Source organism: Falco cherrug, chromosome 5 (genome assembly GCF_023634085.1).
Source record: "Falco cherrug isolate bFalChe1 chromosome 5, bFalChe1.pri, whole genome shotgun sequence".
Taxonomy (NCBI): domain Eukaryota; kingdom Metazoa; phylum Chordata; class Aves; order Falconiformes; family Falconidae; genus Falco; species Falco cherrug.
This window is the reverse complement of record NC_073701.1, coordinates 34,775,000-34,800,298: the sequence shown is the minus strand read 5'-3', so window position 1 is coordinate 34,800,298 and position 25,299 is coordinate 34,775,000. Positions and strand designations below refer to the sequence as shown.

At 51.3% G+C, this 25,299-nt stretch overlaps 4 protein-coding genes across 5 annotated transcripts; 2 read left to right on the top strand and 2 right to left on the bottom strand.

The window, feature by feature from the left end:
• Nucleotides 1-417: 417 nt before the first annotated feature.
• On the bottom strand, nt 418-4,395 carry NOL12 (nucleolar protein 12). Of its 2 annotated transcripts, XM_055712031.1 has the most exons (6): nt 3,904-3,977; nt 3,701-3,806; nt 3,456-3,504; nt 2,886-3,028; nt 1,805-1,905; nt 421-1,160 (listed from the first exon to the last, which is right to left on the bottom strand). In XM_055712031.1, the coding sequence occupies exons 1-6, from the start codon at nt 3,975-3,977 to the stop codon at nt 989-991; spliced, it is 645 nt and encodes a 214-aa protein (XP_055568006.1). In that variant the 3' UTR covers nt 421-988. The 2 variants fall into 2 exon arrangements, with proteins under 2 accessions (XP_055568005.1, XP_055568006.1); XM_055712030.1 differs by lacking the exon at nt 3,456-3,504 and having other exon boundaries at nt 418-1,160; nt 3,904-4,395.
• Nucleotides 4,396-4,504: 109 nt separating this feature from the next.
• LOC102046060 (arf-GAP with dual PH domain-containing protein 1-like) lies at nt 4,505-13,378 on the top strand. Its single transcript, XM_005446732.4, has 11 exons — nt 4,505-5,502; nt 6,500-6,630; nt 7,504-7,595; nt 7,685-7,767; nt 8,502-8,614; nt 10,213-10,359; nt 10,797-10,880; nt 11,214-11,276; nt 11,786-11,857; nt 12,356-12,587; nt 12,675-13,378. Exons 1-11 carry the CDS (start codon nt 5,409-5,411, stop codon nt 12,701-12,703), a joined length of 1,140 nt encoding a protein of 379 aa, XP_005446789.2. The 5' UTR covers nt 4,505-5,408; the 3' UTR covers nt 12,704-13,378.
• Nucleotides 13,379-14,226: 848 nt separating this feature from the next.
• Nucleotides 14,227-17,808, top strand: LOC102052742 (urotensin-2 receptor-like). Its single transcript, XM_055712029.1, has one exon. It carries the CDS (start codon nt 16,555-16,557, stop codon nt 17,806-17,808), a length of 1,254 nt encoding a protein of 417 aa, XP_055568004.1. The 5' UTR covers nt 14,227-16,554.
• A 2,448-nt stretch (nt 17,809-20,256) lies between these two features.
• On the bottom strand, nt 20,257-23,779 carry LGALS1 (galectin 1). Its single transcript, XM_014286279.3, has 4 exons — nt 23,634-23,779; nt 22,346-22,425; nt 20,823-20,994; nt 20,257-20,461 (listed from the first exon to the last, which is right to left on the bottom strand). The coding sequence occupies exons 1-4, from the start codon at nt 23,640-23,642 to the stop codon at nt 20,318-20,320; spliced, it is 405 nt and encodes a 134-aa protein (XP_014141754.1). The 5' UTR covers nt 23,643-23,779; the 3' UTR covers nt 20,257-20,317.
• Between the last annotated feature and the right edge of the window lie 1,520 nt (nt 23,780-25,299).

The following is a 25,299-nucleotide window of genomic DNA, read 5'->3' as shown; positions in this document are numbered from 1 at the left end:
TCAACCCTAGCTATGCAAACCTTTTCTTTTCTTCCCCTGCTGAAGGCATCCATGCTAAAATACATATACTGAGGTCCCAAGAAGAAAGGCAATTAAACTGCTGATGACTGCAGTAGCCTCTGCCACTCCCACCCCAAAGAAGGCCACACACATACAGCAAGGGCATTAGGGCATGTCATACTCCTCCGAGCTATTGTAATTAAGATCAGCATATTCAGCAGACAATGGAATGAACCATTCCTGCTCTGGCTGGCTGTGTTACCACATAAATAGCTCCTAGCTATTCCATCTCCCAAGCACCAGTGAATTCCAGTATTCTTTACGCACCAGGAATCATCTCCCCTCTTTCCAGCTGGTACTGGCATTAGCACACTTGCTGTTATGCTTCAAATAAGTCACAAATGTTCTTTTCTTAACAAAACTTCATAAAGATTTATTACCAAATTTTATCTGGCACAGGTACCAAACAAAAAGTACCCCTGCATTCAGGTGTGGCACTAGAGAAGAAACACACAGGACAAGATGATACCATGTCTCCGTAGAAAAAAGGATTTGCTACACAGCAGAAATGCCAGGGCACTGATGCTGAGTGGAAGCAGAGCTCTTCCAAATTTCATAAACTGCCCTGACGATGTGGATGTGCCTGTTGTGCTCCACCCGAGAGCCTCTCCTTTGATAAAGCCAAGTATCAGCTCTGGAAGGGGAGGCCCAAGGGCAGCAGGGTTATGCCAAATAGAGAATGTGAGCCCCAGCACAAATTTTTAGACTCTCTGGCACCCACTTAGCTGGAGATCACTGCAGAAATAAATTGATCGCATCCAGTCACCCTGACCAGTGCTTAGGAGACAAGAGAAAGCCTGTATTGGGCTCACTGCTGGTCAGAGAACCAAGTAAACAAGGCCCTTGCCCGCAATGAAGAGGCCCCAAAGAGCAGCAGGCCAGACATGGAGCGCCGTCCCAGCTGCTGGTCTGAGCACCAGTTTCTCTGTTAATCTTGGTCGCGGCCCATTTTGCCTGTCAGCCTTCGTCGTTGAGTCTTAGTGGTTCGCCCCGTGCTGGATTTCTGGACTTTCTTGCGTGGGCCTTGCCCACGTTGAGATCTCTTTCCTTTTGTCTTTTTCCGGCTGTGCATATGCAGTGTGGCAGTAAGAGAAGAGATTCTGTGCAGGGCAGGAAGAGAGACATGTTTGGGGACCAAAGTGTGCAGGAGCAAGGTGACACCACAATGGCAGAGTGCCCTGTGTGGTCCAGCAGGAACGAACACCAGCCACAGCAAGCCCCAGAGGATGCTTCCTGTGCTAGGCATCATCTTAACAGGGCAGGAAACCTGCAAATCTATATGCAGTAACAACCAAAATGAATTTTCTGAGCAGTGGGCTGCCCGACTGCCACAGAGTTAAGTAATTATCTGCGTTCCCAAAGCAGTCATAAATCCTGATTGCTCAAAAATGTGGAGAATGCCAAAGCTTTAAGCTTCAGGGTCTTTTGACCTTCAACCCCAGAGGCAAATTCTGCACCCTGGAATATCTGCTGAGAAGGACTAGGTAAACAGTTCGGGACAAAGCCTGCCCTGCACCTCATCGTCCTCCTCTTGCTACTGCTGTCAGCAGGGATCGGTGCGATGGGAATGGAGCACCCAGGGTAGGCCTGTGCTCTGCCAGTGCCCTCTGCTGGCTCCTGCCCACGGGCACCCAAGCAGCACAGCATCCCCCCCCTGCAACCACATCGCTGATCTGGGAAGGAAAAATCCTCCTCATCAGCTTGCAGAGCCTAGCAGCAAAGAGCTGAATGAATTTATACATACTTTTCAGACAGGAAGGGGTTTCTGGCCTTCTTGGGCATTGTTCTTACAGGTTTGTTCACCACCTCTTCCCCTTTCTTTTCTTCTGATCCATCATTTTCTCTCTTAAGAAGGAAGCAAAAGAGAAAAAAATCCCTATAGACACATTAAACCAGTCAGTTTTGTGATTCCAGTGTTTCTGCTGCCTTCTTGGTTTCATCCTGTTTTGTGAACCATCTAGTCATGGATTAAGTATTTTTAATTCTCCATATCCCTTGCCATCCAGATCTCAAAGTTTCTTATTGCAGCCCCTCAGAAAGGGACAACCAGTGAGAACCCTACAGTAATCCATGCTAAGATCCAAAAACTTCAGCATAATCTTAATGGCGATGCAATTGAAATATAAACTATGAACTGAAGGTTTCAGTTTTTTTCTAAAGTTACTATCAAAACCTCTTTAAGTGGATTTTCAGATTAGAAGATGACCTTTCAAATGTAAAGGGTTAACACAGACACTTCCCCAAACAGCTCAAATCCAGCCAGAAGTCACGAAGATCAAAAGGATCAAGTCATCTGGTACCTGAAAGCCTCTACAAAACCGATGTGATAGCTCAATTACAATGTGTTTTGAGAATACAAGCAAGCATAGCCAGAACTGACTGGTTTCCTTATTTGTGGTCCAAGCACAGGATCACAGAGAGAGGAATCCCTCCTCACGCTAATAGTAATTCTTCCCGGACAGGACACAGGAAAGAGGCTGAGAATAGCCCACGCAGCAAAGTCTGAAATCTTGCTGCTTGTGTTGTATCAGCTTTTAATACTACATTCTTGCCATTCAGCCCTGTGACACCTTTCGCTTACACAAGGTCAGTTGGGACTAGCGAAGGATTCCAGGGACCTTTGGAGTGAGTTGTTCACATAGGACATTTCTTCCTCTTTAGAGGCCCAATGTAAGTTGTGAAAGAATTTGAAAGTTAAGAGTTTCTCTTTTCATCCCTGCTCCCAGCCAGGTGCAAGTCTTTGGGCATATTCAGAGAGTACCAGCCCTACCTAGCCAGCCCCAAGAATGTTTATGGCTGACAATCAGAGAGGCAAGAGGCTTTACCACAGGGGTGGTCAGTCCCAGCTGGCGTGCCCCTGAGAGGTCCAGGTCACTGATGGTGGTCACTGTCACAATGTGGTTTGGGTGGTCAATGTTCACAGATTCTGTCCGTGATGTCACCAAGTGCTCCAGTTCATCAGCCTCATCTGGGGAGAGAAGAAATCTTGCACTGCAAAGCACCCAACTTTTCACAAGACACACTTGCTTGTTCCTGTGGTGCCATACTGAGGGGGGACCCCGGCCTCTGCACGCAGGGTTAACGCATGGAGGGGCTTGAACACCGGCACTACAAGCATGAAGGGCAAGCTCCTTCTCCCAGCAGAGCGGGGCCTGGTCACACCACAGATATGTCCTCCTGCTTGTTCCTTTTGGTAGCACCCAGCTGACCCGTCTCACCAGGGCCCAGAGGGCTGTAGGGGTCACCGCTCGGATCGCTTCCCAGCGGCACACGGCAGGAGCGAGGAGCTGAACGGCGCCCGGCGTGCCAGCCCCCCTGCCCCAGCTCCTGCCCGCAGCCCACGAGCGGGCTGGGCCCCGGGCGCCCACCTCCCGCTGCCGCCCCGCACCACGTACCGAGCGCCTCCTCCCTCTCGCTCAGCATCTTCAGGTACTCCTGGTGCCGCTGGGGGACGGAAACAGGTCACCGCACGCCCCTCCGCTCCAGCCGCCTCCCTTCCTCCCGCAGCGGGGATAGGGAAGCCCGAAGATCGCCCCCTGCCCCGCGGCCCGGACCCCCGGCCTGCCCCGCTCCCAGCCCGCCACGGCGGGGGAGGAGGGAGCCTTCCCCCGCGGCGGGGTAGGGGGTGTTTGTGGGGTACCTCCTCCTTCATCTTCCTCTGCTCCTCCTTCAGCTTCCGCTTGATCTCCTCCAGCGCCGCCTTCCTCCGCTCCACCTTCCGCTTGTGGAAGCCGGTCAGGTACTCCCTACCGCCGGCAACGCGGAACCCCCCCCCCGCTTTTAGCGACTCCCTCACCGGGGGCCGCCGCCGCCTCCTCCCGCCCGGAGCCCGCCCGGCCTCACCTCCGCCTCTCCTCGTCGAAAGTGACCACCAGCCGCGCCTCGCGGCCCCCCGGCCCCTTCTTCTTGCGGCCCATGGCTCCCCGCCGCCGCCGCTGCCCGCCCCTTCCGCCGCCCGGCCGGCAGGGGCGGGCCCTGCCCCGCCCGCCATCTTGTGCCGGCCGCGCCTCGCCGGGCGGAGGGGGCGGGGCTGGCCTCCCCGGGAGGTGCCACCGGGGGTCCCCGCCGGCTGAGCCGCCGGCGGGCTGGGCGGCCCCGGGGCGGGGCGCGGGGCGTCCCCCGGCGCCACCCGCTGCGGGGCGGCTCGGAGGCATGGCGGCGCGGCGCAGAGCGGGGTCGGCAGCGGGTCCTCTTGTGCCGCCGGTGCGTGGGACCTGTGTGCGTCCCCTCTCCTGCTCCTCTGGCTCTTTCTTCCCCCGGTCCGCGGTGGCAGAGGGAAGCCGCCGTCACGGACCTTGCAGGCGTTCCCAGCCCCGGCATCGGGACTGGGGTGGACAGGGGGTTTCTTCAGGCTTGGGTGCCTCCAGCTCTTGCTCCCCTTCAGCTCCCTGCCAGCAAAAGGCTTAGGTGCTGCCTGTGTGGACAATGTAGACGGCCTAGCCCGATCTCTCACCTTGAGACTCATTTTGCCAGTCCTCTTGAGTATTTTACATTTGCATCTCCTCCAGATGTTTAACATCCTCATTTCCTCAAGAAAAGCCCGAGAGCTGATTTCAAGCTATTGTCATTGCTTGGTGTTGGTGGCACTAGTGCCAGGGAAGGCAATTGCGGGCACGGGGCTTGGCTTTTGACACTGAGTCTGCATGATGAGAGAGGTGCAGCTGTGGTGGCTATAGTGAAGGAGAGAGGTGCTAGCACGAGCTGTTGGGGGCATCAGGACTGCCATGTTCTTGGCTGCTGGCTTGAGTGATTTTGGCTGAACTCTTGAACATTTGTTGCCCTCCGGTCCTCACCTCAAAAATGGGTGAAACGCTTGTGTGGTGGCCAGCTGACTGGTGGAAGCTCTTGAAGCACTGCCGGGGCAGCCAGAGCCAACCCCCCAGCCCACAGAGCATGACACAGAGTCCTGACACATCCTGGTGGCCGCTCATCAAGGGCCGACTCGCCTCTATCAGCTCACTTGCTGCTTGCGCTCTTTTCCTGGCCTGTCCTTTCACCAGCAGAAATGCGGAAAAACCAGTTCTGTGGTTAATTGCTGTACTTCCCTCCACGCCCATGGGGCAGGTCTCCTCCTCCTCCTCACCCTCACTCAGTCTGGGTGCACTTCAGCCTCCAGCCTCTGCCCCTGCCTGCACTCAGCCGGCTCAGGTGTGCCATCAGGCCTCTGCACTCCTTCCATTAACCTTACGGCTTCTCCTGCCGTCTCCTTTTCCCTCCATCTGCCAGAACTTCTGTCTCTCTGGTGGCTTCTTCTCCCTTGGGCAACCCAGTGGGTTGGCTTGTGGGTGCAGAAGGCGCAGGCAGCTGCCCTCCTGGCCCTGCCCTGCCTGGAGGGATAGCATTCGGGCATGATGGCCGGAGGCAATGAGCGGAGCGTGAAGACCCTGAAGGAGGTGTGGAGAAGAGCGGAAAACTCGCTGTGTGCAGACTGTGGGAAACCAGGTGAGTCCTCAAAGGCTGCTGGAGAAACAGTTGGAAGCAGGGAGCTGGGGTTGGTCTCTAGCAGCTACTTGGTGCCAGCTATCTGGACTACACAGGAGTCTGGGGTGGAGAGGAAGGAGAAGCATTGCTCTGGATATTCGCTTCCTCTCCCTGGAGGTCAGTTGGCAAGGGAGGAGGAAGGAGATGCTGCCACGGTGCTGGTGGGAAGGACGGGGACATAAGTGGTAGTGCCAGATGAGCAGGGGCTGTGTAGCTGCTATACTGTGGGTTGTAGTTGTGTCAGATCTTGTATACAAAGCAAGGTCATGCCCAGTCAGGACCTGACAGGAAAACTGGTGAAATTCTAACTGCTCCAGAAAGAAGGCATGATTCAGGAGGACATTGTCTCCTCTGTGACTCAGCTCTGAACTGACAACCTGCCACAGGCGCCTCAGAGATTTCTTTTCCTGAAGGACTTCCCCTCTTGAAAGGGTACCTAGTTTGAGGTCCTACAAGCATTGCTAAAAACACCCATTATACTCCTCTCAAAAGGGGCACATGGGGTGTACCACCCCAGCCAAATTAAGACTGGGCTAATTAGTACCATTTTGCCTTCTTAAATTCTCCCAAGAAGGTTTTGGATTCAAGGCTGCTTTTCACTTTCTGAGCTAAATACTGTTGGGGGTTTGCTATGTTCCACTAAACAGCTCCTGGAGTTTTTTCCCAGAGATGGTTTCATTTTCAAGGTGGGTAACCCTTTACACAAAGGGAGTTCATAGAGCACACTGGATTTTTTCAGGGTTCAGGTCAATAGAGATTCAGATGAAGTGGTTGAAGCAAAGGGAATGAGGGACTAATAACTATGCCTTGTCCTGACTGGCATCTGTACCTTGGGTATTAATCAGCTCAGATTCAGATGGTCACCCAGCTCTCTGTTTCTCTGGACTACATTCTCAGTTGAGGCATATCTCCCAGGGGAATTTACCACTTCCAGTCATACCCTTTTTTATACCCTCAGATCCTGACTGGGCATCCTCTACTCTGGGTGTCTTTATATGCCTCAGCTGTTCAGGGATTCACCGCAACATCCCGAGCATCAGCAAGGTGAAATCCCTGAAGATGGACCACTGGGATGATGCTCAGGTGCAGGTGAGATCTTTATCCCCGCTGGTATGTTAGGTGGGCTGGGTCTAGGCCGTACACTAACTGTCCTGGGAAAATCAGCCCTTTGGCCTCACAGAATTGGAGATTCAATCTGATTTAATCTGTCCCTTTGCTACTCATGCTCTGAATATGCAAGTGGGGATAACTCCCCATAACCGCATTGGGAGAGGGAGGATGCCCTTGTCTTACGTGTCTCTGTGTCCTATTACCTTACGGAAAATGCAGAGCTCTTGCAATGTATCTTGCCGAGGCTCAGGGCCTTTGTTGCTCCAGATCATTAATTTCCCACTTGCCAGCACCATCCAGCCTCAATGTCTCCTCTTGGTTTCAGCGATCCAAGGGGAAAATCTTGGGCAATTCCATGCTCTGAGAAGAGTTTGCAGATGTAATGTGATCTCTTGAGAAAAATGGCATTTAGAGGAACTTGATTTCTCCCCATTATATATACCTCAACCCATTAATCTTCAGGGGACTGAAAAAATTTTCCAGACATCCAAAGAAGAAAATCTGTATCTTGCTGCTCTTTGGAGAGGAGCGAAGAGGTTTGGAATGTCATCCCAGACAGCATTGCAGAGCTCTGGTCTCCCCAGAGATGGGAGCAAATCCACTGAATGTGCATGCACCTAGCCCCATGGAAGTGACATTTGTGGCATTATGTTGATTCATGTGCAATCAGTGTCACTTCTGAGAGCAGACAAGACATTTGAGACCCACCTTTCTGTAGCCAGACTTTGCTGGGATGTTGCAATAGAGGGGAAAGAATGCTCCATTAGAGCTCAATGTGCATCTAGCCCTGTGGTGAGTCCAACATGAGTCTGCATCAAAGGGAAGGCACTAACTCTCTGTCTAACTCTGCAGTTTCTGGCCAAGCATGGGAATGCTGTTACTAAAGCCACATATGAAGCTCACATCCCTATTTACTATTACCAGCCAACCTACAATGACTGCCAGTAAGTTGCTGCGTACAGAAGAAAAGCGGGAGGGGCAGGTCTGGGTTCCTCTAGTTCGTTTCTGAGCTACCTGTCACCTCTCTCCCTAGAGTGCTGAGAGAACAATGGATACGGGCCAAATATGAACGCAAAGAGTTCACCGAGCCAGGAAAACAGCTGCCATATTCTGATGGTAAGAGCAGAGCACAGCATCAAAATATCCTGCCTGTTGCCTTTGCTGGAAGCTTTTGAGCACCGCGAAGAGAAAGCTTACAGTGTCAGTGTTGCAGATTCCGCAAGTACTCCTGAGAACCCAGCTGGTACTTACACAGCAGTGTCTCAGAGGAGGTTAAATACTGGGCAGCGTAGGTTGGCAGTGCCATGGCTTGCTTCTAAGCCTGGTATTACCAGCTGACATTTTTTGAAGGCTTTTGCTGTCCTGGCAGAGCCAGACCTCTGCAGTAAGGAATTTCTGTCCTGCTGTATGCCACCCTCTTCAACCATGGCAGCCGCCTTTGAAATGTCACTGCCAGTACTGTGACACAAGGTGCAGGAGCCCTAGGGCCTGTAGAGTTAAGTAGGAAGAGTTCTGGTCCCATGCCATGGTCTGTGTGGGCCAGAACTCTGGTATTCACTGGAGAGGTGGCTCTTACGCTGTCAGAGGCAGTACTGGGAGCCAGACTAGGAGGTGGGAAGCATCTGAGAATGTCTTTTGGTGACTTTTTCTGGGCTGCAGACCCCGGAACACCACCATCTTCAGTTGTAAGCCAGAGGTGAGAGATCTCCTTCTCAAGTGTTTGTTCTCAGCAGTAGTCCATCATGTGCTTTGTCCCAGAGGTATGGCTGGGACCCCAGTCTGCATGCAGCTCTCTGATGCCCACCGTGCTCATGGGGGAATGCTCTTAAAAGTGGCCTTTCTGCTCCTAGGGGTGAAAGAAGGCATCCTCTGGAAGCGAGGTCGAGACAACGGGCAGTTTCTACCCCGCAAGTTCCTCTTGTCTGAGAGAGAGGGATGTCTAAAGTATTTCACCAAGCAGGATGTGAGTATGGTGGTCAACTCCCACCTCAGTCTGTACTCCACCCAGGGCAGTGGGGTCACAGAGCTGTTTCTATCTCCTACGCATGTTTCTGAGGTTGCCTTGTTCATCCCAGGTCAGGGATGATAACAGGAACATGTCACTGAGGATAGGGGTCCTCTTCCTACTGTCAGGATGATGTTTCCCCACATCCTCCCTTTGTGCTTCCCTACACTCTTCCCTCACTGCTGATAAAAGGACTGATCTTTCACTTCACCCCTATCCATTTGCCTGGCTGTTGAATCCTGTACCATTCCTGGAACCAGCCTCACTCCACTGTGAGCCAAGTTAGCAAAAACCTGCTGTTTGGCTTGTTTTGAGGAGGGCTGGTTTTTTACTCATTCATCTCCCTGAAATGAATGGGCAAGTGCTAACATACTGTCACAAGGGAGGGAATGGCCTGGGGTAGGGATGAGCAGGAGATGCCATCCAGAGGGACCTGGAAAAGCTCAAGAAGTGGGCCCATGTGAACCTAATGAGGTTCAACAAGGCCAAGTGCAAGGTCCTGCACGTGGGTTGGGGCAACCCCTTATATCAGTACTGGCTGGGGGATGAATGGATTGAGAGCAGCCCTGCAGAGAAGGACTTGGGGGTACTGGTCAGTGAAAAGCTGGACATGAGCTGGTGATGTGTGCTTGCAGCCCAGAAAGCCAACTGTATCCTGGACTGCATCCAAAGAATCGTGTCCAGCAGGTCAAGGGAGATGATTCTTCTCCTCTACTTCACTCTCATGAGACCCCACCTGGAGTACTGCTTCCAGCTCTGGAGTCCTCAGCACAGAAAAGATGTGGACTTTTTAGCATGGGTCCGGAGGAGGGCCACAGAAATCATCAGAGGGATGGAGCACCTCTCCTATGAATAAAGGCTGAGAGAGCTGGGGTTGTTCAGCCTGGAGAAGAGAAGGCTCTGGGGACACCTTATTGCAGCCTTTCAGTACCTGAAGGGGGCTTATGAGAAACATGGGAACAAACTGTTTAGCAGGGTCTGTTGCAATAGGGACAAGGGGTAATCTTTTAGACTAAAAGAGGGTAGATTCAGACTAGATATAAGGAAGACATTTTTTACAAGGAGGGTGGTGAAACACCGGAAGAGGTTGCCCAGAGAGGTGGTGGATGGCCCATCCCTGGAAACATTCAAGGCCGGAGTCCTGAGCACCCTGATCTAGTTGAAGATGTCCCTGCTTATGGGGCGTTGGACTAGATGACCTTAAAAGGTCCCTTCCAAGCCAAACTATTCTATGATTCTAGGAGTGGGTTCTTTCCTTTTGAGGTGAGGTAGCCTTTAGACTGTCTCAACTGTAAAGTTAGATGCTGCATTCTCAGTGTTTCATTGGCAGTTCCAGAGTTGGCACAGCTCAAACCTAAATTGGAGGGGCTGGGCCACTGTTGGGGCTCGAACATGCCACACAGTGAAAGGGGTGTGTGCTACAACAGTTTTGTTGGGAAGGGGCAGTTAAATACCTTTTATGACCCTCTGATCCTGCCTTACCCCACTAAGTCAGTAGCTCCGGTCTCTTTCCCACTACAATTGCTCATGCATGATTAATGTCATTCTGTTTTCAGGCCAAAGAACCCAAAATCAATGTTAAAATAGATGTCATCAATGCTATGTTCCAGCCAGTTAAGATTGGGAACCCCAATGGCCTGCAGATCACCTATATCAAAGACAACAAGACCCGGAATATATTTGTCTACCATGAAAGTGGAAAGGTATCTGGTTTTAGCATCAATTACTGCAAAGCAGTTGATGTCATTTGAGAGGCTGCTAATATTAAATAGTCTGAAGCCATGGGTAGGACGGGGTGTATGTGTGTGTGTGAGTTGCTGTAGGTAACACGGTGGGTGTTCTGCCTCTGTGTTTGTGTGTCTGTGAGAGAGTTTTGCTTCAGGGAGCAGGGCAGGAGCTCTGGCGGAGTTGGTTTGTGTGGGAGGAGCTGCTGTAGATGTGCAGATGTGCTGCTTGTGCATGCGGGGAATGGGGCAGCTGGGCTGGCTCTGTGTGTGTGTGTGAGGGAGATGCTGTAGGTGCTGGGGAGGGAGAGCTGGCCGTGTTTGTAGTTAACATAGGATTGGGTGCAGCTGGGTGAATTTAGATGGCTAACTGTTGCTCTGGCTAAGCTTCCTGTCGTGTCCTTTTCCATTCTCAGGAGATAGTGGACTGGTTCAATGCTATTCGCTCTGTGCAGTTTCATTATCTGAAGGTAGCATTTCCCATTGCCAGTGATAATGAGGTAAGGCAGCACTAGAGCACCGTGCTGAGTGTCCCATTTGTACTCGATTATGTGATAAAAGAGCCCATTAGTTACTATTAGAACCCCAGGTACAGAAGTGGAAATTGCAGTGTTCAGTTAGAGGGATGAGAAAGTGTGTGTAAAAGGGCCTGTGGTGGCCAGAGAACAACTGCTTTCTGCTGTTCCTGAGCAGAAGTGACTCCTGGCTAGGCAGTTCTGCAAACACAAATTTAAAAGGCGACTGAATTTTGGAGAATAGAAAAAAGGGTGGGGAGCAAAAATGAATAGCAAAGAAAGGTGGGTAAGTGAATGTTACTCTTGTCTTTTTGTCAGATTAAAAATCGGCTGACGAGAAACTTCCTGAAGGAGGGATACATGGAGAAAACTGGTCCCAAGGTGAGCCGCTGCGGGAGCAAAAAAATCTAACAGGGACCTGTCAGAGAGCCACTGACCTTCCCTACTTCAATGTTTTTCTCCTGCTGTTTCCCCATTCCCCTCTGACTCTAGACACCCGTGGGAACAGTGTGTGTGCACCAAGGGAGGGGAGAATAAAAGGAAGGGGAAGGACACATTTGAAAGTAGATGAAGCCAGATTCCATGCTTTCTCCCAGAACAACAGATCTCTGCATGTGTCTGTGTGTGCGTGACCTTACAGGTATTTAGTGTCTAGATTTATCCTGTCTCAACTCTGGGGTCCTTCGCAGAAGTCCAAGAGTTGGGGACCGCAGCTGGGAATTAAAAACTCCGTACTGATCCGCACTCTCAGCTCAGAAAGGGCGAGGAGGAGGTTGCTGTTAAAGGCAGGAGCTTGGCTCAGGGGGTTGGAATGGATTTCGGGTGTCCATTTGCCCTTCTCACAGCAGAGGGCGCTGTCCCCTTACGTATGTCACCTCTTCCTTCCACAGCAGAGAGAGGCTTTTAAGAAGCGCTGGTTCACGCTGGATCACCGCAGGCTCATGTACTTCAAGGACCCTTTGGTGAGGGGGAGATCTGACCTCTGGCAGCTGCTGGCAGCTGTGCTGAGGGCAGGGTCAAAGTGCGACCAGAGACTGCTCTGCTGTAAGGGAGGCTTGCAAGTTCACCAGTTGCTCTGAATAGACGTTAGGTCTTCGCCTTTCCATCCCACTTAGTTCATCGCAAGCTTTCTGTGTTTGTTTCGCTGCCTGCAAACAGAGGGAACGGGCAGGGGAGCAGTGTAAAGGCAGCGAGGGGGAGGAGAATGACATGGGGAATGACATGGATAGACAGGGCAGCAGTTCCTCTCAAATATCTTGAGTTCTATCTCCTGAAACTTCCTTTCTGTTGCTGCCTTTGAGCATATCCTCCCTGCTCTTCTCAATCCCCTGACCACCTATAAATCTTTTTGCTGCTACATCCCTAGTCCTCACCCACTCTTGGGTCCTTAGATGCACCGCTGTTATTCCCCGGTTCTTTTGGGATTCCATAAAACCCTCTCTTTCCCTTCTGATCTGCAGGATGCATTTGCTAAGGGTGAGGTATTTGTGGGCAGCAGAGAGAATGGATATAGTGTCCAGAAGGGATTGCCCCTGGGGACACAGGGCAACTTCTCTTGGCACTATGGCCTCACCATTGTCACCCCTGACCGGGAATACCTCTTCACTTGTGAGACAGAGACTGACCAGCTGGACTGGATCGCAGCCTTCACTAGCATCGTCAGCCAGGCCATGACACCACAGGAATATGCAAGTAAGTGCCTGGATGCTGTTTCCTTTCCCTCCTGCCACTCTGGTTCAGGTTATTGCCCTAATGCATCACCTTTTTCCTTCACTACAGTTGAAGCCTACTTCAAGTTTAAATCCTAGGAAGCCATGCAGGACCCTTGTATGACTCGACTCTACCTGGTCCTGTTGAGTGGGCTGTCAGAAGAGAAGAGGAGATCGACATCAGAGAAACACAGTGTGCTTGAAGCACCCTTTGAAGCACTTTTTTTCCCCATAGACAGTCCACTTTGTTTCGAGGGCCCAATTAAGCTACTTCCTTTCAAGTGCAAGACTTCGTGAGTCTGAACCCTCAGTGCAACCTGTCACTGTTAAATTGCTGTGATCTGACTGGATGGTGGCAGGCCTTGCTTGTCAGTCGGGCCTTGAAAACTTGGCACTTGCTATGTTGGATGTGGGACCTAGCATCGCTCCTGCATGAAACTGCAGACACCTGCCTTACACAAGAAAACAGCTGCCTGGCTGGAGTTACACCCCAGCAGGTTGCAGGAGCTGTTGAACTAGGAGAGCCTGTTCCTTTACGAGGAATGGCTTCTCTGCTGGTGACAGGGATGTGAAATATCTAGATATTTGATCAGTTAGATCTGCAGTTGAGAAAGGTCACTTAGAAGATGTAATCTAACAGCCAATGTGAGGCTTGTTTCCTCTTGCCATGTATGGCCTTGAAAGCTTCTTCAGACTGCATTTGTGGGGAGACCTTCCTCCAATTGCTGCAAAGAAGATTAAGAGCACTGTTCAGAAACAATGTATCGTTATACACCTGTGTTGTGGATAATGTATGTGCATGCGCCCACGTTAACAAAAAGTGATGGGAGGTGGAATACTGCCTTAGGAAAGATACTGTGAGGGATATTCATGCCATGGAAGTTCAGCTGTCAAATTTGAGTCGCTTGTCAAACCAATGGAGAGAGGTTAGGTCCTGCAGAGAGCAGCTTATGGCATGTCTGTTACCAACTTGAGACTCTCTGTTGTCTTTACTAAGGCCTAGAGGTTGATGTCTGAAGATAGTAATACATGGATCTCTGCTCCCTCATTCTCTGTGTGTCAAAGGCCTGGCACTTTCATTCTGCCCTATACCTTACATATGCTTATGTTTTATATCACATATACATATAATTTTTTTGCAGTCATATAACAGGGAAGTCTGTATGTTCATGTCCTATTAACAGTTAGCCCTAACCACTAAATCAACCCATGATTCATATCTTGAAGATCATCTCAAAGCTCTCCTGGGAGAGCTGTGTTTCACATGCTGGAAGGACTAGCTGAGTTCTGCTGATGACTGTAGTTTCTGATGTGACTGCAGTTTTATGCAGGCAGTGTGAGAATAGACATCTCATGTGTTAAGGGTAGCTAACTGGTATCAATGAGGCAACCAGTATTTTAATTAGCTCCTAAAATATGAATTTAAAAAATCCCATTGTAATTTATTTTAACTTCCTAAATGAACTGAGCTACTGCTAAGGTTTGAGGTCTTTTCTTGGAAAAAAGCACAGACAATCACAGCAAGAGCCATGGCTATTCATTGCATTTCCTGGGGCATGTGGACTGCAAATCTTCCCATCAGAGCCGAATGGGCAAAGTCATGGTCTCCCTCTGGTTCTCTGGGGACCCCTCTCTGTGCTGAGGCTGCCACAACCTGTTGGGAGCATTGACTGCTGGATGAGAAGCAGCATCACTCATCCTGCTGTGGTGACACAATGGAGCTTTCCACACAAAACTATTTTCACTGCAGTTTGCTGATCTCTCCCAGTTTGGAGCATGACTGTCCTAAAAACCAAAGGCCATTGCAAAACCTGTGTTCCAAAACAAAGTGCCTTTCAGTTCTGGTAACATGAAACAGGGCAGTCCATTAAAAAAAAAGCACAAGCCCCATCTAAACAACCTGCGCATTTGGTTCTCTGTGAAGAGTAGAGCGTGACCCAGACATACCAAGAGCTGATACAGATAACCCAAAGGCAGGCCTCTGAAGTTAGCTCCGTCAAAGCCGTACGTGCCGTATGCCCACTCCTGTGGCATGGTCATGGTGAAGCTGCTGCTGTTACATGCAGTGCATTGCTCGGGAAGGTGCTTGGATTCTACTGCAGTAAGGGCAGTACTAATGGGGAGCTTCTTTCTGTTTGCTGCTGAGTTATCACTGCTGAAGATGAGTGGAGGCGTTTGACTCAGCCACAACAAAGCTAATACACTTGATGACGCAAAAGAGTGTGGCTGGAGTGGCCTGAAAACACCCGTGAGCTAAAAGCAGAGCACATTTAGTAATGGTGCATCTGTCTTTGCACTGGAAATTCTGTCCCACCGTGTCTGTTCCCTGAGACGAATGGGGCTCGGATGCGGGCGCAGAAGCGTGGGGCATAGGTGTCACGCAGGGATGCCCCGCTGGAAGGCGATGGTGCCTCCCTAACGGGCTTCTGCTCCCTGCTCTGGGGTGAGGCAGCAGGTCCTGGGGCTTCGAGGGAAGGGAGGGGGAAAAGCTTAGAGGAGGAGGATGGTCTCTGGGGAGAGGGAAGAAAAAGTGGGTCTAAAATATGCAGCCCTTTGAATGTCTCAGAGCTTGCAGCTGACTGGGGTAGTAAGGGTGGGACAAGGCCAGGTCATAGAAAAAGTGAGATGTCCTACCATCTGGTGGGCTTGCTTGCAGATTGGGGGTTACTTTCCTTGTCTGCACCTCAAGGGGACCTGTTGTCCTTGGAAGGGAGTGGGGGCCAGGCCCTCTCAGCCTGGATTGGCTAAGGGCCAGGGACAGTACTGTGGCAGCTCCCTGCCTATTGCACTTTCAGAACTGGCCGTTGTTTCCCTTCTAAAGCTCCAGCATGATGCTTTTCCCCCCCTAGGAAGTCTTTTCTTTCAGTTATCTCCTTTCTCAAACAAGGACAACTGTGCAAGGGGAAATGGGGAAAAGAAAGGGAAATGAACTTACTTGCAGAAACAAACTTCACAACCCATGGAAGGTTATAAAGCAGGTATGTTTATTGCAGCGCTGGGGTGCAAGGGGGATTGCTTCTCCTAACTTGCACAGCATTTCAACCAGCAGCTGGATATTTATTATACAAAGTCATGTGTGTACATAAGATTCCTGAGAAAAGTTTGGGTTATTCAAAACAGTTCAGAGAATTCATTATACTTTTCACCTTTGATATGGAATACTGCAAAACTGATTTATTATTGGGTAATTACTTAGTTCCTGCTTATCTTTGCAAACATTAGCAGTTTGCTGTTTAGTTTCTGTATCTACTAAAGCTCTTTGTTCTATCTACATACACATTATCTATTATCTAACTTTTGTTCAAGTGTAAAACATCTTCTAGCTAAAGATTAGCCCTTCCTTATTGCCCACTTTAAACATGCCAAGCTAATACTTGCCCACTGGGCTGGTTGTGATCTATATCAGAACAAGAAGGAAGAAGGAGCAGGGGGAAGGTGCAGAAGACATGGGAGAAGAAAGAGTGTGTCTGCAAGAAAGAGGAGGGTGCCAGCAGGATTCCTCATCTAGTGGCTAAAAAGCCCAGTATAAACTGGGACTGCGTTCACACTGGAGTGTGAAGCTGTGAGTCAGACACATTCCTCTGTGCAGTGGGCAAGGCAGCTCTCCAGGGGTTGGTTTAGGGGGGCAGAGCCCACCTCGCCAGAGTCTGTCTGAGTTGAGAGGACACAGACTTAGGAAGAGAAATCCACTTGTCCACTGAGTCTATTGGTTTCCATGAGCCCAGCAAATGCTGTAGAAGCAACAAAAGAGCAGCTGGTGAAGAGCAGAGACTTTTCCTTCTGGCTGACAGAGGTTATTTTGCACCTATTGGTCTTGAAAGGGAGGACAGTGTCCATTTCTCAGCCCTTTGATGGTTAAGGGAAACCACCGGACAGAGCTTGTGATGGACAAGATCAGCAAAATGGACTGGGCGGCTGGAGGTGAGGAATAGACTTCTCTGGAGTACCCTATGTCTGATGAACTCTTGCGATTCTTCCCTTCCCTCAGCTGCTTTCCTGTTAAGGCTAGACGTGTCCCATACAGCGAGGGGGTTAAGGCAGGGGGAAGGAACCGGGTCTCTGACAGCCTGACTTGCCCTTGCTCATCCTACCCAAAGATGTCTTACAACTCTTCCTTCATCAGTGCAAGGCCTGAAGAGGATCCCAAGGGTGGCAGCTTCTTGGAGGAAAGCAGCGGTGAGGGTGATGACAGTAGTGTCCTGGGAGGGGACAGCTCAATCACAGGGCCACTGGGTGCAGTGCTGCTGGTCATGTGCCTCACTGGGATGGTAGGGAACATCTACACAGTGGCGGTGGCCTTCGGCAGGGTGGCAGGTCACTCAGTGGGCTCCTTGGGAGTCTACGTGATCAACCTTGCCCTGGCTGACCTCCTGTACCTTTCCACCATCCCCTTTGTGGTCTGCACCTACTTTGCCCATGACTGGTTCTTTGGGGATGTGGGCTGCAGGCTTTTGCTCAGCCTGGACCTCCTCACCATGCATGCCAGCATCTTCCTACTGACCGCCATGAGCCTGGAGAGGTACTGGGCAGTGGCCAGGCCACTGCAGGCCAGACAGGCTAGCAACGCTTACCGCAAGCTGGTCAGCACGGTCCTCTGGCTCCTCTCGCTCCTGCTTACGTCCCCCATGATGGTGATGACCCAGCTGCGGGAGGGAGATGGCCCCCACAAGCGCATCTGCATTCCCACCTGGACACCAGCAGCCTTCCGGCTCTACCTGACGGTGCTCTTCACCACCAGCATCTTGGCACCTGGCATGGTGCTGGGCATTGTCTACACCCGCCTGGCCTGGGCATACTGGTCCTCTGCCTGGGGCCCAGGGCTGCCACTGGCTGGCCGGGCCTCTGCCCGGCAGCTCTTCTCCAGGATCTCTGCCATCGTGGTGGCCTACTGGGCCTGCTTTCTCCCCTTCTGGGCCTGGCAGCTGGCCAGGCTGTACCGGGGTGAGAGGCTGGGCATTGGTCCCACCACCCAGGCCTACCTCAACTTCAGTGTCACCTGCCTGGCCTACGGCAACAGCTGTATCAACCCCTTCCTCTACACCCTGCTCGCCAGCAGCTACCGCCGCAGCCCTGGCCGCAGCGGGATGGGCACGGCACGGCCTCCAGTGCCCTCCTGGAAGGCTGCAGGGGGCCCAGTGGGAAGACACAGCATCCCCCCAGCTTTTGGGGAGTTGTTGGGGTCTGTGGGGGAAAGCAAGGGGTGAGCAGCACCCCAGGTTGAGAATATCTCCCAGCCTTTGGCTAGGGTCAATTCAAGAAATAAAAGTGCATCACCTTCCATGCTGGCATGCAATGTCTTCTGTTATTATTGTTGTGGTGCCTTCCCCTTCATGTCTTCTCCTTCGCAAGGCTGCTCACCCTGCTCAGCTGGGGACACACACGCTTGTCTCAGGTATCCTGACTCCATCCTTAGGTCCTTCAGCCCTTACACACCAGCCTCCACCTTGCACAAGGCCAAGGAGTGGGTGGAAGGGAGCAGTCAGCCTCAACACACCTAAATTATACAGCTGGGGAACCCTTGCCACCTCTCACCTCCTTGCTAGCGATGGGCCAAGCCGTAACAAAGTCAGGACAACAGTGAGTCACAGATTTCACAGGACCAGTGAGTCACTTCAAGAAGCAGCCACGCTAGCAGGAGACCTAACTAAGGATCAGCATCTTGTGGTAAAGCTCACACTCAGCTTTCTTCCCCCACCCTCCACAAAAGGAAATTTTTGAAAAGACTCCCAAGTGCAGTAAAGAGACACTGCGAGATTGCTCCAAAGTACAGACCAGGGAGGTGAGCACATTTGCTCAGCTTTCAAGACCAGCCCAGCAGAGAAAGCTGCAAGGAGAGAGCCCCACTACATGTCTGTCATCACAGCTCATGGAGGGGGCCTTCACCAGCACCATGTCCCTGCTGCGGCTGAGGAAATCCCCATATGTCTAATGTACCAAATGTACCCCAGTTTGCCAAACTGTATCAGTGCTACTGCATAAACTGGGCTGGGTCTTTTGCCTTGAGGCCATCCAGCCTAGCATGGCTCAATTCTATACAGCTAAACTCTCTTCCCCAGAAAGGATGGTGTCATCCATATCACCCCAATCCCCAAGCTATGCTGTCCCCTGGTCATGCCTATGCACAGGGTGGCAACGTTAGATGCAGCATTTACTATTGTAGATGTAGTCCTGAAGAGCAGGATGTGATCATCCAGAGCAGACTGGCTTTAGGCAACAAGGAGATTCAAGAGGGATCCAGCTGCAGAGCCTGAAGTTGCTTGTACACCCCAAGTGTTCCTGCCTCCCAGATCAAAACCCCAGCTCAAGCCCGTATTTCTAACTCATCTCTCTCTTCCTCCTTAGCTCCCGTTTCTAGCAGCCAAGCCTCCCTCCCTCTGCACAGGTACCTGAGACACAGGACCTGGCAGAGCCTCATGAATTATGGAGCAAGAGCAGCAGGTGCTGCTGCTGTAGGAGCAAGTTCCCATGCTCCAGTTACTCTGCAGCTGCTTAATGGGAGGAACTGGCCCAGCCAGGCCAACAGGGAGTCCTCACAGGACATCAAATTGTTTGTGCTTCATGTTGTTTGTGGCCAAATCTAGAAACGAGGACCCAAAGACTGGGTCCTTCCATCCCAGGCCTACCTAGTAACTGCTGTGCCCTGTGGAAAGAGCAGAACCCCACCTTTCCTATGCCCACCAGGCACAGCCTGTCCAACAGCAGTAATTGCTGCTTAAGCAGCATTAGACTGGGAGAGCCCCCAAGGCAGCTACTGGCTGGCACCTGGTGTAACAACCAACAGCCAAGTGAGAGCTATGCTGCAACACCCAACATGCCTCATCATCTCCAGACTCCTCAGAAGCTAGCCTCCATTTAGACAGAGGAGTGATCAGGCTCATTTGGGCTTCCGTAAGTACAAGGGTAACAAGAGCATAGTAGGCACATCTTTAGCATCCTGCACCCTAGCTAGGCATTGCTACCTGTCCCAGCTCTAGATAGATTAGGCAAGGCACATGGGACAGAACAAAGCCAGACACCTCCAGGTTACTACCTTCATGTGCCACAGCCCAGGAGTACTCAAGCTTCTGCAGTTATTGGAAGAATGGATTTTGATGAGGAACCTACTGTATGCTCTGCCACACCTAGCAAAGTAACCTTTTCTACTGCTGTCCCCAGGCAGCAGCAGCAAAAAATCCAAAGGAGGCATAGGAGAGCTGTCATGAGTAGCACCGGCCTCTGCAGAGGCATGCAGGCCAAACCTAGCACACCTGAGGACTTTGCCCTCAATGCATGCCTCACTAGGTTCACCTAGCACAGCAACTCAATGTCCAAGGCCACCCAAGGATGCTTAGTTTAGGGAGAGATAGATTTAATCAACCCATTTTACTCAGGCAGTGTAAGGTATCAGTTTAGACCTCAAGGAAGTGTGACTTCAACACTTCCACTCTTCCCCTACCAGCCACATCTAGTCCCCATGTTTCCTCTCAAGACTCTCCTTGGGCTTTTTACCTTCTGCCTTCCCAAGCTTCTGATCCTCTCCATCCATGACTTTAAAGGCTAGCACAATCTCACCCACATATGGTACTCCAGGAAAGTTACCTGCCCTCCTCCCTCCAGCAAGGTGACCACCCCACATGGAATTGCAGCATGAAAGAGATTAGATTGAGACTGGGTAGACCAAAACTTATTTATTGATTGCTTTTTCTGTATCTTTGAGATGGATCTGTCAGGAAGTTATTCCCAGCTGATGGACTGGAGTGTGAAGTCCCCTTGTGCATCAAAGTAGTCAAAGACAGAGAGACCAAGCCGGTTAGGGAATGTGAACTGGTGGCCTGGCAGGTGGACCGTGACATCACTTTGGTTGACAGCAAAAGTGATCTGCAAGACAAATGGCAAAGTCAAAGTTCCTGCAAAGATACCCTCAAGCCTTTCTCCTCTACAGTATTACTGTGCCACCGTCTGCTGTGCTGGGTGAACACGCTCAGCAGCATAATCCACTCTTCAACAGCAGGAGTGTTATTTTGGTCTCCCAAGAGATGCCTATTCCATGCTCAGTTCAATAGTAACATCCCATTGAGCTAGATGGAGCTTGCACCCTCCATCACTGCTCAAGAGCCCCAGGTGGTAGCACTGGCCAAGCAGAAGCCAGCCACCTCCCATACAGACAGCCCTGAGAGCCTTTTCAGTTGGGTGTCCTGTGCCAAACACCCTCCCTTCACCAGGGCATCCCAGGCCTCACCTCTGCTGTACCCCCCTTCTGGAAAGGGAAGACAGTCTCCCTATGCTCTGCACCCCACTCTTCTGCCTTCTTTGAGTTGCACACGATGGTGTTCACATCACCATGAGCATCAAAACGGGGGTTGAAGTGAAGCCCAAGCTGGGAAGCATCCTTCCCCAGATTCATCACAAAGCTGCAGAGAAAGATGACATCAATACTGTTTTACTCAATAGTATCATAGCATTTGCTCAATACTATGAACATATCTGGCTCTGTTACTTCAAGCCCAGCTGAGGATAACCAAAGCAAAACACTTTGCTAAACTGCACAGCTTTCCTAAAAAGGTGGTGCTGTGTCAGTAAGGGGTACTCTCCTCTGCTGGGGTACACAGGCCCCACAGTGCCATCCCTGGGAGAGACACCACTTAGTTTCTGCAAAGCTTTTAACAAGGGAAAGGTTCAACACTTAGAGCCCTGAACAGTGAGTTATCCTGCACCAAAACCAGCTCCCAAGCAGCCGGTTGCTTTCCACACATTTTCTTTCAGCCCCAGTTAGCTAGTGTTGCATGCTGCCTGACAGCCACTGCCTTCTCCCCACCCCGCAGGCAGCTGAAATAATTACCATTCATTAGCTATCCCAGAGCATCTGCAATGGCAGTGGGAGGAAGCAGCTTCCTAGCCATGTCTACCTGGCCTCCAGGCCTCTTACCCAAATGAGGGCAGGAGGCATATTATTGGGCAAGAGAAAGCCCAGGAGGCTTCACTCTGACACTATCAAGCTTCAAAGGCACTGGGAAAAGCTGGGACAAGTTTCCTGGAACACCACTAGCACTGGTACAGCAGCTACAGGGCTCCACCTTACTCACCAAGGGGCCCCACCAGCCACAGACCTGCACAAGGGTTGGGGGTTGCTGCAGAGGCTTCCCTGGGGGTCCCAGCCACCCTGATCCCTGCACATTTAGGAGTGCCTTTCCACTGAAGTCCACTGGCCCACTCACCACCTTCCCTCCTTCCTTCCCCACTAGCATCTGAGCAGCATCTCCACTGAGTAAAAGCAAACTTCAATACCTGGAGACCCCCTGCTGCAAAATGCAGCCCTTCATTTGCACCATCGGCTGGAGCTATGGCTCAGAGCATTCATGGAGCCAGAGGACCCAAGACCTCCCAGCTACTTGGGCCATAATCTCCTGCCTAGTGAGGAAAGGCACTGTAATAGTATACCTACTCCTGGGCTATCTTCATGCAGGGGAGAGGATGTGACCATCTTAAACCAAGTCTTAGTATAGAGACAGCTTCCATTTCCTGCACTAGAGAGGATGTGGTCACTGCCAGTGCATGCAGCTGGGGCTTCACATCTGCTTTGGCTTAGCCCCTTGGCAGTAGAGTGTGTCTGCAACATGCATTAGGCAATGACTCACTGGGAAGCACTGCTAGTGTTAACCTCTTCCATAGCTGCTCCTCTCCTACTCAGGGGAAGGATTCCTTTTGTCCCCCACCAGCAGAAGACAACTCTGTGTGGTGCCTTGTCCGTGCAGCACAGCTTACCTCTTGGCACTTGGTGCAATCTTCCCCTTGACAGTGAGGCGCTGGCCAGGCTTCAGACCCAAGTTGGTGCATACTGGTCCCTGGGGAACATGGAGGCAGAGACATTAGCTCAGTACCTGCTGGCTCACCTGCTCTGACTTGGCAGCTCTCCCTGCTGCCTTGCAAGATAGTGCATGGCTTTGGACCGCTGGAGAGACAGGGAAGCTCCCTTCCCCTAGGGCACTGCACCAGGGACATCCCAGAGATGTTACTCCAATCACATGGGACATGTGCCCTATTTCCCAACCTTCCTCCTGCTTCTCTCATTAACATATCTCTATTTCACAGCAAAGCTTGGGTACCTACAAGCTCCCATCACACCCACCCTGTCCCAAACATGCCAGTGTGCCGTGTGGATCTCACATCATCCCACGCAAGTTGGCTGTACAGGGATGGAGCCTCCACTCCCTTTCCCTAGCTTAGATTTGAACTTCAAGCCTTGTTCAGGGCCAGAGGCTCAGACACTTTGGTCCCCAACCCCCAATGGCTTGGGGTTTTTTTTTTGTTGTTCATTTTTTGTAGGCTCAGCATTTGCAAGAACATTCTCCTGCCCCACGTACATGTATGTCTTTCCCCACCTTCTCTCTAGGAGAACTAAAACACTCTGGTAAACCAATATGTACTCATTTCCTACGACAGTAGAGGCAAGACCCCACAAGTACTAAGAATCTTTCCCCCTTCCCACTTTAATAGTTAAGCCTGCACTTGGGACACTCCCCAATTAGTCACCCTCGGTCTAATGAAAGATAAATTCATCAAAGAAGTGCAATCACTCTTCTGACACAAGCATCTCCCTGGCAGTCCTTGACACTCAAAGGACACTTCTGTATAGCACATTTCCTTACAAGAAAGGAAGGGAGAATGAATCAGTGACTCATGAAAACTTCAGCCAGGGAGCAAGCAGCAAGGCTGCCCAGAAGAGATGCTCAGAAAGCAATAAACGTTACTGCAGCTACCTCCCCGGAGCAGAGCTGCTGTAAAACAGGTTACCCCAGCTTGGGAGCCAGCCCAGCGAGGACCCCCCCAAAGGGATCCTGCAGGGAAGAAGAACACTCCTGCCAGAACAAGAAGCAGCAGCCACCCCCCTGTAATAGATACAGCTGGCATCCAGCTCTAGCAGACGGTCTGACACAGAGGCTGATGAGGAGGATAATGCAAACACCCTCACACCAAACCAGCGTGCTCCCCCCAGTCCCACTCCACAAAGCATCACCTCCAGCAAAGCTGCCCCATCCCTTTCTCTACTCACGCAAGACATGGTGCTGCTCAGCAGGCAAATGCTCCTCTCCACCAAGGTGCACCGGTCCCAGGCAAGTAACTGCAGGAACCCCACCCTTGCCTTTAAATAGATGGGGAGCTGGGTTGTCCCAGCCCTTGGCCACCGCACCCGCCAATCAGGCTGGGGAGCGGGTGGGAGGGGCTGGTTTTAGGGGAGGGGGCACGATCACCCAGAGCTGTCCCCTCCCACCCTCACTCAGGCCTGTCTCCAGGATGCTAAACCCAACCCTTCCAAACGGGCTGCTGGTTGCTCCAGGAGGAGATCCAGCTGTGTGTGGCCGTGAAGCCGATGGAAAATAGTTTTACAATGAGTGTGTTACTGTCCAAGGCTTTTATCCCATACGGAAAACGGTCAGATGGATTGAGACTTGGCAGGAAGGGTCTGGGAGGGAGGCTGGGCTATTTAGTTCTGGCTAAATCGGGAGCAGAAGAAATATCACTGAGCACACGCAGTACCTCAGAAACTCTTTGTAGTCCAGGTGAAACCCCAGGAGCAGAGGACTGAAGCTGGATCTAGGGTCACCCAGCTCTGCCATCAAGCCTTGCTGTCCCCAGAGGCTGCCCAGCTGCTGACCTAGCTTACCACCTGCTCCTGTAGGTACAGGAACCAAAGGAGGGAAAATAGTCCTTATTCTGCAGAACCCCTAGATGCCCTCAAAACCATGCGGTTCATCTTGGCTGTAGGGCACAGCAAACCAGGAGGAAGCCATCTTGGAGGGGTAGGCAGGATTTGTCCAGGAAAGTTTAGTGCCTGGCTCTTGTACATACCCTGGACACATCTGGGGGGCTGAGGAACAAGGGAATTTGGGTGAAACACTCTATCACAATAAGCCATAGGATCTATATGTCTTTTATCTGTCTCCACGTTCTCTTTGTGGCAAGTATGATTCACTCTGGGTGAAAGGATTCCTTCGGAAAAAGTTACTCATTTACTACATGGCTCAACTGTAATTATACTGAAAGAAGAGGGAAAAAATTCAGGCAGTGGGCCAAGCCTGTGGCTTAAAGCTTTCCTTGTCTTGCATATTTGTTTCTAAATCACAAGATGCTCTGTGATTTCCTTAAGAGGCCCAGAATTGAAACTCAGTGAAACATTTTATTTTTCTCTTTCTATGAGGCCCATCAGTTCCCCCTCTGCTTTGGACGTGGTAGCCCCCTTACTCCTGTCAAGCATGACCCCAGAGGCTGTTGCTGCTGGGTATTTCTAGTTAGTGCCATCAATGCCAGCGGAGGTAGCAGGGACACTACCCTGCCTGCTGGAGCTGCGGAAGGCACGGACAGGCTCCAGCCTTTGGCCAGGTTGCTGATTACCCCACAACACAAGGGGGCTAGACTAAAGGCTAAAGTGGGCTTCTCTGCTCTGACATGCTCACTCCCTCTTTCCCCCTCTGGAAACCTGCCTGAGGGTTCAGCCCTTGAGCCTGATCCCTTCCAGGTGGTGCAGGATGAGAAGAAGTGCTCCATACTAGCAGGAGAAAAAGTAACTAGAGCCATCTTCCCTCTGCTCAGGATGCATGTATAATTGAATCAATTCCCTTCAAATCCAAGATTTTGTGAGACCGAATCCCTACAAAGGACCCCAGACATTTACACAAGGAGATGAGCTGCAGCTGGAGCTACAGTCTAGCAGGTTGCAG